This window comes from Labrus bergylta, chromosome 8 (genome assembly GCF_963930695.1).
Source record: "Labrus bergylta chromosome 8, fLabBer1.1, whole genome shotgun sequence".
In the NCBI taxonomy this organism is placed as follows: domain Eukaryota; kingdom Metazoa; phylum Chordata; class Actinopteri; order Labriformes; family Labridae; genus Labrus; species Labrus bergylta.
In genome coordinates this window covers 9,376,545-9,389,142 of record NC_089202.1, presented here as the reverse complement: position 1 = coordinate 9,389,142, position 12,598 = coordinate 9,376,545, and the positions used below count along the sequence as shown (strand labels likewise).

At 40.2% G+C, this 12,598-nt stretch overlaps 1 protein-coding gene across 1 annotated transcript; it reads right to left on the bottom strand.

Moving 5' to 3' along the window:
* Positions 1–527: 527 nt before the first annotated feature.
* On the bottom strand, positions 528–6,234 carry si:dkey-79d12.5 (protein BTG3). The gene is made up of 5 exons (XM_020637329.3): positions 6,076–6,234; positions 3,033–3,210; positions 2,797–2,934; positions 2,272–2,611; positions 528–1,652 (listed from the first exon to the last, which is right to left on the bottom strand). Exons 2-5 carry the CDS (start codon positions 3,203–3,205, stop codon positions 1,437–1,439), a joined length of 867 nt encoding a protein of 288 aa, XP_020492985.2. The 5' UTR covers positions 3,206–3,210; positions 6,076–6,234; the 3' UTR covers positions 528–1,436.
* Between the last annotated feature and the right edge of the window lie 6,364 nt (positions 6,235–12,598).

Here is a 12,598-nt window from a genome sequence, read left to right as displayed (position 1 = left end):
ACGGTGTTGAGTTTCAAAACAGCACCACAGTGACCTCTCGTGGCTGAACTGTCAACCATCGACTTGTTGCTGCCTATTCAAAACACAAGTCAAGGTCTGCATACATTGTACTGGCCTTCACATTTCAGTCATCTTATTTCAAACGTGAGGAAGGCCTTTTGAGAATATTTATCAATGTAAATATGCACACTCTCTTTATAGTGTGTCCTTGCTGCCTAACTGCTGCAAATGACTCCCTAGTTAGACGTATTCAGTTGATTTGCCAATACTTCCTTCATTTCCTGCAAACCCTCCATAGGCCTAAAAGGGAGTTAGGTACAGAGCACAAACTCTGTCCCCACGTCCTTCAGAAGGAACAGCGTCATGACCTTGAGCTGATGACGCACTGAGCGTACAGGAGTCCTTCAGCTGCAGCATCCTGAGAGCTCAAAGTGTGACGGTCATTACTGCTCTGTGACATTAAGTGGAGTGTTCTGCCTCTTGAAGGAGTTTGCCAAACAGCAAATAAGACAAGAGGACACAAGTGATCATTTCAGGCTTGTGTTGATTTAATAATCTGCAAGTTGCATTGACATAAAACAAATATCAATATCATTCCACAAACAAAAAATAAAAGCAGATAAAAATCAGAGGGTGAAACATCCATTCACGTTTTCTATAGCTGTAGCGTATTTCTGATAAAGCAAATTATTTACAGCCTTAAAAACACAGCTCTAAGGAAGCTGTTTAACAAATTCACTTTACAGCAGAAAGACTTAAGGCCATCCAAAAACATGTTTGTGATCCATGACGTTGGATATACAGCTGCCACTGTAATGAAAAAATATATATACAATTTCATAAAAAGTTCAAATATAAGCTGTGAGGTGATTGCCATCCAGTTGTGGCCATATAAATTACAACAATGACAAAACCGCAAGGTTAGAAAGTGTGCATCAGTCTATGGTGTCTAAGTTGTGTGTTATTTACAATATGTTTAGTAAAAAATATATTTCTTAATATACAGATATCATCACTCTAGCTACATTAGATTAAAACCCTGAATATCATTTTACATTGATTAGCTATAATGTTTACACTTTAGGACCCTTAATGTGAGAAAACATACAAAGATTGCTATAATAAGAGATAAAACCCCTGAATAGACATTTGTTTGGCTTTGAAGATATTTCCAAGAGTTCCTGAGTCAGTCAGCCTTACTGTAAACCAAATTAACAAATAACAAGCAGTGCGGACTTGATAGATTCTAAAAAACAAACAAACTGTGAAACAGGAAAAATAAAACAATTAAAAGAAGTTGTGCGAGGCATAACCTTCAGCTCTCCTTTTTTTGCCCAACGTTAAACTCTGACACAGCTGAGATCTGACATGGAATGGCTCAGTTGAAGGATCTTGTATTGCTCAAATCCATCTTCACCTAAAACTTCCTGGCCGGTCTAACCCTTCACAGCCCCCCACGGCTGCAGGGCAGCTTGAGGCAGGATGAACTGTGGAGACGGCTGGGGCAGGATGTAGTAGCCAAATACCTGCTGCGGTGGAGGAGGAGGCGGCGCTGGAGGCACGCACACCGAGTTCAGAAACATGGGAGCACCCTTCTTGTACTGAGGCCAGACTGGTGCAGGCTGGTAGAAGTACTGGAGGCTAGCAGGGAGCTGAACAGAGAGAGATTGGAAGGAGCATGAGAGATTAGGAGGGGAAGATGAAGAGCTTCTAGCATGACTGGTAAAATACTCCATACAAGAGGAATCAATGGTTCTTTCCTTTGTAGAACATGCAATGCGGAAACTTTATCACACTGTTGACACACACCATATAAAGACCTAAATCAATAATGCACACGTCTTTCTTTCAGACTGCCCTACCCTCTCTGTGGACCATGCATCCGTTTCTAACAGAAATCTGTAGAAGCTGGTCACAAATATTACACTTCATTGTTTTCTTCAGGCTCAGTTCTCAAATCAGCTGGTACCTTGTTTTATAGCAACCGTAACTCAAACACAAGTCAATTTGTTGTGCACCGTTTCTTCTGCAGATTAATTTGATTTAATCTGCAGAAGTATAACAGCAGAAGGATGGTGAATGTGGGAGTGACACACACTACATTGCATCAGCATGGCTCACTGACATATCATCACATCACTTTCTACAGCTAGGAGCAATAAGTTACATCAGGATTTTGGCTATTTGAAAAATACACATTAGTTTATTTCTTAAAGATCAATGATGAATATTCCATGCCTCAGCCCTTAAGTGTTAGGTGACAATAATTACCATATTTCTGACGTATTTGACCTTATTTGGTCCATCTGCGTTCCGTTTCCGAACCCTAGGCACCATCACTATGGGGTAGGGGTCGTCTTCTGCCGCCTCGTTCTTCTTGACAACCTCCTCCTTCTCTTTTTTTTGCTCTCTCCCCGTCTCGCCTTCTTTTGCCTCCTCCTCTGTGTCACTCGAGGCAGTGGAGCCACAATCTGAAGAGGTAGCAGAATGGTAGTCTGACGTGTCCAGGTTTATAGATGCCACTGAGGAGTCATCATGTTCTCCCTTCACACACTCCGTGTCGTCCTCATCAAACGAGGCTATTTCAAAGGGCCTGCTGTTCTCCCCAGCTCTGTAAAGATAAGCGGATTATTACCAAACAACACAGTTTATTTCTAATTCAATTGCCACAAATATTCCTGCTTTACACTTTGTCAGTTCACAGAATACTAGACTGAGAAGTTCTTCTTTGTTGTTACAGCGTGTCTGTCTGTTACATTCTCTGCCTCCGACTCAGCAGACAAGCCGGTGACTCACCTTGCGCACACCTCCAGTGGGTCGATCCACAGTGTGATCTCATGTGGAAGGCCGAGCTCACTGTGTGTGAGCTCACTCTCCTCACATGCCTTCAGGACCTCTTTATCACAGGGTCCTCCGTTATTTAACCGGATACACCTGTGAGGGTTTAAGCATTAAAGATTGGTTACTCTGCAATCCATGGGTTTACGCCATCAATTTTACAAATTACAGAAATGACTTTTTGATAACTGTACCTGTAGGCTTGGCCTTTGCTGGGGTAGTCAGGATACCAGTGGTCTTCATATTTGTCACACAAGAGTTTCTGAAGCTTCTCAGCAAACAATTCTACCTTGGTTTCATCAAGCTTGCCACGAGCCAATACCAGGCGCTTGAGGAAGTCGACTCCAGCCTTTACCTCTCTTTTCATTATGACTGCAAGAAGAAATGATTAAACAATTAACTTGAGGTCAGCAGCCAGCAATGTCATTTTGGTTTCTGGCAAATCACAAATATGGCATTCCTTTTTTTTTTTTTAAAACAACATACAGAGAAGTAGAGTGATTTAAGATTTGGGTTACAAGCTGACTTCCCTTCAGTGAGCTGGCAGGAGGGAGGGGGGGGGTGATAGCAGCACTTCTCTGTGCAGTTGTCCCTGAGCTTTCTATTTTTATAACCTTCAGCGAAGCTGTGTATTGAGAGTACCAGGCATTTTACAGCTACAGGGCATGGCTCACAGATAACAAAAGGCTAGAGTTTGTATTCAGGCAAACAAGATGCAAACTAGCGCTGGTGTGTTGCCATGTAGGTATTTTCAAATGCAAATCAATGATGTCATCACACAGTTTATCCTCTGATAGCACTTCTGTGTGGGTCAGCCTGACCAGAGAGAAGAGCGTGTTCAGTAAAAACCAAGGTAATACAAACTTTTATCGCTCAGCATGCCAACATGCTGCTGATGGCCCTGCAAGAGAGAGTCGTGCTTTTAACTTCTAGGCTTGACAGTGATTTGTTATTTTGGATTTAAACACACCACTGTATCTTCATCCTGTGTAATGTGTTTGGTGAGAAAATTGTTGTTTGCCCTGCTAGACGTAGCCACAGCATACGCTCTTAGAGAAGTGACGGGGATATGACACACAACTCGCAAATGAAGTAGAAGTTACTTTTTAACTGTTAACAAATAGTCTATATTTTCCATGAACTTAACTGTGGGATCCTTATTATAACGGCTTTATGATCAGACAAAAGGTTTGATATTCTGCAAACAGGGTCCAAATGTATGTATTTCATGACAACACTTGGCTTCTTCAACTGAGATAATAAACATTTTGATCCTACAGTCTCCACCAGCGAGAGGTTGTGAATCTTGTGTCATGCTGACCTGCACAGTGTCACGCTGCCTGACACAGACGAGAACACAGGTTTTTCTGGTCAGTTTTCCATTTTTCAAATTTCTCCCGCAACTGCTAAGAATGTTAAAGTTGTTTTGTACTTGAACTCCTCCAACTTCAACACTAAAAGAGGCAACAGGAATTCAACACAAACAAAGTGTTTTAGCTGACTGACTGAGCTTTCAGTCTTTATCGTATTTCTGGGTTTCCAGGACAGTGAATGATAAATTTTCCTCTTGATCTTCAATGATCAGCTTTTGTAAACAAAATCAAAGTTACGTGTAGCCAGTTTCTTAAAAAATATAAACCAAGGTTGCAACTCATGTAAATGTATTTGATGATATTTTTGACCCATTCTTAATTATTAGAGCTGATCAATAAAATGTTTTTTAAAAGCCATAATTACAAGCTACCAACAACTAACAAATACACCAAAAGAAAGCTATTATAGATGACTTACAAATAAAGGTAAAACATCATGTAAATATATAAGAAGGGGAAATCAGTGATTTGAAGATATTTTTGTGATTTTCTCCATTATAAAATCTGATTATTATGAAGTCGTTTCACGTCTTGTGTCCAGTTCATTGAAAATGTAACATCCCATGCATTTTCATCTGAGCGAGTATAATGTATACTGATAAAGATAGTGGTTAAGAGTCATGTTTACAACCAGCTTGCATCATAATGAGAAATGTTTCTAGATAGTAATGATGTTTGTTTACTCCACCCGTAAGTGTATCTTTCTTTAATCTAATCAGGGTGTTCAGTGACGGCCTTAAAAAGCTCCCATGTTTTTCTGAACAGTGACCTACTGCCATTATCCCTGACTGCCATAATGTTTGTATTGGATGTGTGCAGACAGACAACAACTTCACCTGTTTGCAGACTATGAATAGTCACAGCTGTCGAACCTAACCTACACATTATGACTGTACCTGTATTTGGGCTCATTGAGGAAAAAAGTAGCACATCATTTCTTCCCTGTGTCATTTAGCCTATAATTTTGTTGTTGTTATTAGCCTACCTCAAAATGTTGACCAAAGTAGGCCTACAAATCTGACATGTGCCATCATAATCAGTGTCATCATGACTTAGAAAGCTGAAAAATGTAATTGACAGGCAATCACATGTGATGATTTAAGACCCCTTTGAGGTCCTCTGTCTTAGTTCCGTCTATATTCCCTGTGGCTGACAACGAAACTTGTTTTCGCGCCTGCGTGCAACAAATGAGACACAACAAAGCCACGAAGACTTCACCGTGTGTGACCCAAGCAGAGGACACGTGTTGGTGTGTAGATGCTCATGTATATCCAATCAATACTGAGAGAAGAAGAACAAAAGACTCAAGACCGAAGAATAGCTGAATTTACTCTCCACTTTTCACTTTCTTTCTGTGTTCTTTGATGAAGGAAACGTCACTCGGCATATTGCATAGGCTACTGGAAATGTCGCTTTCTGGTTTGCGACAGAGCGGAAACCCCCCGGTGGAAATAAGTAGTTAAAAGTGTTCAGTGTAATTTCGATAAAGGAAGATGACTTCTCGAGTTTTTCCAAGTTAATAAAGTTAATTTAGCGCCATTGTGTTACATTGTGTTCAAACTACAATATTTAGGCTATAAAAGGTTGGTATGAACAACTTTTCACAGGTATGAACAACCACTTTGACCCACACGTTTAACGAGTGAAACAACAATAAAACATCCAAATTAAACTTAGACAACAAAGACAATGACACACTTCAAATGTGTACCAACAAACCAGTGATCATTTAAAGCATTATAAACACAACATCGACATATTAACCAATTAAGAGTGCGCTAGAAGAAGATAAATGGAAAACTAAATTCTAATAAAATTCTACAAAATAAGAAAAACGAAGTAAACGAAATAGTAGGCTACTTACAGTTTTAAAACAGTGTGACTCGGCGATGATTGTCCTCGGCTCGCTGTGTCTTTTCGTGCTTTCCTGGCTGTGCTGGTGTGTGATGTGTAGGAGTTATTATGGTCAGCACATGTTGCTTCCTTGTTCTCCGATCTTTTCTCGGTGCTGCTGCAACAGAGACGTAACATTACCGTCAGCGTGACTCACTTCCTTTACTCAGCGACGTGAGCAAGAGCTGACTGGCTCCCATCCGGAGAGACAACCCCGCCCGACCCAAATATGGGCAGTCAAGGTAAACAGCTGAGTGGAGGATTTCACTGGAAGAATTACCTCCTCCTACTACTACTACTACTACTACTACTACTGCTACTGCTACTACTACTACAGTAGGTCTGGGCTTGTTCGTCCACACAAAGGCTAATTGTACTATCCCATGATGACATTTGATGTAATCATATAATAACTGTGTTTATGTCCAAGTTTACCTCGCACAGAGGCTATTTTTGTCAAAGTCTTGACAATGTGTGATAGAAAACAGTGATGACCTAACTGTCTATACGTAGTCTACCAATTGTGGCCATTTTCTGGCAAGGCACGCTTTAAAAACGTATTGGCCTACCTATATGAACATGTGCTGAAACTGATAACTCAATCAATGGTTGCAGATTATATTTGAAATGGCTGCCTGTTAGTTCAAAGCTAATAAGAACATCTTTTTTGGTGGCCATGGCAGTTTAAATTACAATTCAGCCTACATAAAGGCAATGTAAAACTATCATATTAGTCTACACCCGCACTGGGGCCCTTCATTGAAAGTTTGTATTTAATGTAGCCTACTTTTGGTAGAGAAATGTGAAAGTTGGAGAAATGTACAGTGTTATATGTTAACGATACACAAACTGTCCTCAGAGGAAAATTTGGTCCCTGGAACACAGTTTGAAGATAAAATGCTACGGAGAAGTTGTGGTGGGGGGCATGTCACAGTGAAACCATAACTCTGGTAGCTTTTAGCTCCAAACAGGGTTTCAGAGACCCGTTTTTCCATTGAATAAAGTTTGTGTAGGCTATTTGATTCAGAATATATAGTAGGCTATAGAATTTTTTCACTTCTCCAACTTTCAAATTTCACTACCTAAGCTCCAAATAGTGCACCTTTAAGCAAAAAGTGGTTTGCAGTAGGGCTATCAAAACAGACACGTATCTGTAACATTTTACTGTGAACTAGTAGGCTATAGCCTAAATGTTGATGCATTGGTATGTGAACATATTTCTATTCTATGATGAATAGTAGCCTATTTCACAATGAAAATGATGATAGTAATGTCTATAAGTGACAGAAATCCCTCTACACTGAATGTGTGTAGGCTGATTATATGGGATTCAATACGATGATAACATGTTTTTAGGATATTGTTTCATGTTATGTATAGAAATAAGTACCCTTTCAAGAAGAAAACACTGTTAATACGAAAGTGACTTTTAAGTTCATTGAAACTGTATTCAAGTTGGTTACAACATTTTTGTACATTTACTCAGACACTACCCATCATTAGAATATAAGTAATGCAGTTTTAAATGTTGGTAATCAATTATATGGACCTTTCATATCATTTTTAATTGATGTTCTGCCCAATGGAATGTTTTTCTCCTGTTTAGTAAATACTTCTTTTTTTTTTATAAATTCAAGGGCTATTTCACAGACTGGCAACCCAAAAGGTTTGCTGATTTATCTTAAGACAAAAAAAAAATCATAAAGCAATAAATGATTAGAGATTTATGTGCTATCCTCTTATGAAGCGCCTAAATCATTTATTTAGACAGTAGCTCCATGGTTAACTCCTTAAATGTCTATTCAAACGTTTAGTTGTATTCCCCTTAGTTTGTTCAAGTAAAAGTGAATGTTTTAATACAACAACATAAAAGTCTCCTTTATAAGTCAAAGTCCTTACACTTACTTTCAGATTCACTTCGAGTCAGAGAGGTAAAATGACCATGAAATGTAAAGTTCATAATGTACATTATGGAATGCCACAACTACTTTTAATGTGTCATGTCCTTTGGCTGCTAGGGCACCTTACAGTTTTGTTTTTCACAGTAAAAATAAACACTATAACTTCAAAGATTTAGTGGTTTAACAATTCCCATAATGTCTCAGAATTTATCTCTGGTATATGCTCCTTTTTTAACACAGGCCTAGTGATCATATTTCGATTTATCCGTGCTTAGGTTTTTCAAATAAATACTTCAGTAGTTCTGTATTACACACAGTGCTCCTCTGACCACAGAAGTCCAGCCATAGCGAACAATCAATGATTGTGTTTAACATGAATAAAGCAATAATACCAGCAAATCTCAGCAACACAACTGCACATGTGTGTTTATTTAAAATCATAATGTGCTGAGTAAAGCTGTAAATATTTTGTCTTTAATCAAAGGGGAATCTAAGTATAGAGTAAATAATGTCCACTCATCCAATTAAAAAACAAGCCCTCAGAACTGTACGCCCACTTTAGTACAGTGCTTGAGTTAATATTCTTTATGGCTTTTTAGCAATTAACAAGTATGATGAATTTATGTCGTTCCCTATGACCACTAGATGGCAGGCTGGGTTCTTTTCTTAGATTTCATCCAGTTCAAAGTGTTGGTTGCATGTTTCTGCAGCACATTGCTCTCTAACAAAGTAGACAAAAATCACTGCTCTCTCTATCCTTACTACACTACTTTGATTTGTGTTTTTGTCAAATATTTACTACAATTTTATTGAATCTAATTTTTTTTTTTTAGGACATTTACCAGAACTTCCTGAGCTTCATACGGCTGCTACATAAGAAGAAATAAAACATTTAAGTCAGTTAAAAATGTTAAAGGAACAAGTCGTTATCTTGGTGGTGGTATCATCTGTTTGTATCTGTATTCTGTATGCAGTGGTTTCTCTCGGATCTCCTATTCCCCTTGAGTTTGTTCTCTTCATTATTACTTTCAGTACCATGTTTCTTTTTCTCTTAAACACTGATTTATTTAACAGCTACAGTGGTTTGTGTTAGTATCAGTGCAGGTACACTGAGGACACTGTGTCAGATCTGGATTTCCTCTTCTCTTCTGCCTCTAGTAGATCACTCTCCCTGTCCCAGATGCCAAGTCAAGAGTAAATTATTGCTGTGAGTGTGTATGAGAGAGATAGATAAAGAGAGCTATAGAGAAATGAAGCCCTGAGTGGGATGAGAGAAGAAGAAGTGTTCAAGAGTGGGTGTCTTTGGTATTGATTAGCAGTGTTTGACTATTGATGGATATTAAATTGCCTCCTTAGTTTTATTCTCCCTTCTTTCGTTCTTTTTCTTTAGCTGTTGTTGACCTCCTTCCCACTCAATCTTCTTGTGAAGAACCTCTGTAAGCAATTCCTGTCAGTATGTATCAGACTGTTTGCAATGCACTGACCAGTATTCTGCTGTAAACAATGTAAACCCAAACTTGGATACAAAAACACTTTATATAGCTCTCATAAGTGTCATTTTTTTGTAGATAAGTATTGTAAACAAAACCACTTGACCTCAAAATGTGATCATTCTTTTTCAGGAGCAGTTCTCCCTGAACATGTCTGGTGGTATCAATGAAGCCCACACGCATACACCACATGCAGTCTGCTTCGCCTTTAAAAACATATTGATTTCTCTCTTTCGCAGGGAGCTTAATGCCATCGATCGGCCAGGCCCTTTCAAGATCAGCGCTAGTATAAGCATCTCTTCCCCTCACACACATGCCGCCTTTCTCTCCCCCCTCAGGTAATGGCTGTCCTTGGGCTTGGGGAACAGTTTGTCTGCTTGCAAGAGAGAGGAGCGTGTCTCGTGGCATCCTGACTGTCTCCATCCTCTATCCCCCACACAAATGCGGTTAAGTATGGGACGTGTGTTTGACTCTTGGCAAAAGGTATGAACGAATGCAGCACACACCTCCTATGACCTTTATCATCCACCCATCTCCCTCCCTCCCTCCCCCTCTCCCTCCCTCCCCCTCTCCCTCCTCTCCCTCTCTTCTCTACACAGTGGGTCGATACCTATTTGTATTTGCAATGCATTAGAGCAGTGCCCTCTTTTAGATTGAAAAAGTTCGCTTTTCTCAGATTGGCGCCTTGTTGTCAAATCACACTAACAAGACAGAGGCAATTTAAGAACATTTTACATATTTTTAGTAGGCTATATAGGCTATATATATATATATATATACACACACACACATACATAGTATATAAATGCCATGTGGGATATGAGTGAGCCTGGGCGGCCTGCTTGGAGGAATATAAACTCTGTACATGGGGCGTGACCTAACTACTAGGCCATCTGTGCCCCATTTCCTTATATCCAATTGCATTTTAGGATCAGTGTTATTACATTCATCCGTCTCTACTATCTGTTAGAAAAACATCCGAAATAAACATTTATTCTAATGCTCAATTAGGATGTTGTCAAATTATGGGAGACCGTCGTTCTGAGTTGTCAAAAATGGTCTACATATTATCCTTGAATATTTATTTGGCAGAGGTTTTCAACTTGGGGTCTGAGCTCACCAAGAGTTCGTAGATAAACATTTTATTCCACTAGTTTAAAGTTTGAGCATAGATCACGCTTCACCTTGTTGTCAAACCAATGTCAGCTTTAAGGCCAATATCGACAAGAAGTTTCCCTTAAATGGCTGGAAAAGTGCTATTTTATTAATCATATTTACACATTTACTGTAAAACAGAACGGATGGATAAATGTGTTGAATAAGTAGTCTCTGTAGGTCTCCGACTGGGCGGACTCCAGATTCTATTTAAAGACTGGTCAAGACCACAACTGACAGGCTATTTTTCCTCAGAAGAAAACGCCCCTTTCAAAAAGAACGAATAACTTCAATCCATTCATAATTAGATTTTTATCCCCCGGTTACGGCTGCAACCTTTCCGATGTTATGATCTAAGTGAGTGACATGCCTGCTGTACACAAGATTTTTCATTGATATTTATGGTCTTGGTCTCGTCTCAGTCTCACCCTGCCTTGGTCTCAGTCTTGACTCAGTCGATCCCTAAATGTCTTGGTCTTGTCTTGGTTTCTGAGAATTCTGGTCTCAGGTATGTCTTGGTCTCGGTTAGTGTGGTCTTGACTACAACACTATCTAACATACATCAGTTTCAAGATTTTGGACTTTCTTTAAGTTGGGGAAAATATTTCTGGGAATTGAAACTCCTTGAGAAAGGCAAGGTGAAGGAAAACCAAATGCTTTAGCAACCAAGGAATTTTAATCTGCTGGTAGGTCCTACGCTTCAGACTATGAATGTAATAAATAAGTGTCAATGTGGGTGTGACTACAGATTGAATAAAGCATTTCATTAGTTGAAAAATTAGTACATGCCCTCAAGTGCAACCATAGACAAGAAATTTAAAAAATCCACTATACCATTAAGGATAACGTCGGAATTTGTCATTGTCACAAAGGCTGGGCGCAGTAAATGCAAGAAATATATGCTTGAAAAATATTTTTTATTTCATGTTAATGTAGGATTACATTGTAGCCTTGGTTCTGTGGGTGAAGGGATTATCTCTCCACCCAGATACATTACATGTACGGGATATAACCCCCTGCTCAGAATCTGTGGATATTACTTTAAGACATTCCGGCTTGCCCGGTCACGCCCCACAGCTCATCTATAAAGCACCTATGCTGGCGCCCAAAATCCATTACACCAATGTGCCAAGAAGGGTAAGGCCCTGCAGGCTGCAAGAACCACACCTGATAGGCGGAGGGGCTGCTTTAGTTGGTCCGCAAGGCGCAAGGCCTATCCAAAAACACGGGTCAAAGCATCCACCAGCCCATGAACAGAGAGGCTACTTGGGGCAACCTGCAGCCGCCAGACTGACCAAGGAGGCACCCTTGTCTACAGATGAGGTACACCCTACACAAAGGAGGGGTTGGCCGCTACCAGAGGAGGGGCTGGCCAAATTGAGATAGTAGAACCCAGGAAGTGTGGACTTGACCGTGTGGAAGCTGCCCACGAGGCAGCCACACTTTGAATTCCTATGGGGCAGGAAAACCCAAGAGCACACACTTTTTGGAACATGCTGGATAGCATCCTCAACCAAGTGAGATGGTTGCGACTTAAGGGTCTAACCAAATGCCTAAGGTTAGAGCAGATGAAGAGCTGATCAGACTCCATGATGGCCATTGTTAACCAGGTGTACTCTGTTAAGGCCTTAACTGGGCACAAAAAAAACGGGCACTGCTCAACCTCATGGCCAACCTCTGATCCAACGAGGGGAGGGTCCCACACAGAAGACTTGCTTTCTATTATGCATTTTAGAAACTGTTCTGCATGATGAAGACCACTTGTGCCTTGCTTTTTGTGAGGGAAATTGTTGGCCCATCAAGGCCCGTAAAACAGACAGGAGGGGCACCTGCAACGACGCTGGGCATGTCCCAACATCAGCCTTGGACCTAGAAGTGGAGGCCATGAGGTCCTCAGGACGGGCGATATCCGACACCCTGGTTGCCCTGCCGATGACCATTTCAAAAC

Excerpts from the sequence above, each read along its gene's own strand:
- si:dkey-79d12.5 (XM_020637329.3), bottom strand. The coding sequence starts at position 3,205 with ATGAAAAGAGAGGTAAAGGCTGGAGTCGACTTCCTCAAGCGCCTGGTA. Across the intron at positions 2,612-2,796 it reads CCACTGGAGGTGTGCGCAAG|AGCTGGGGAGAACAGCAGGC; the intron begins GTGAGTCACCGG and ends TTATCTTTACAG. Across the intron at positions 1,653-2,271 it reads TCAAATACGTCAGAAATATG|CTCCCTGCTAGCCTCCAGTA; the intron begins GTAATTATTGTC and ends CTCTCTGTTCAG.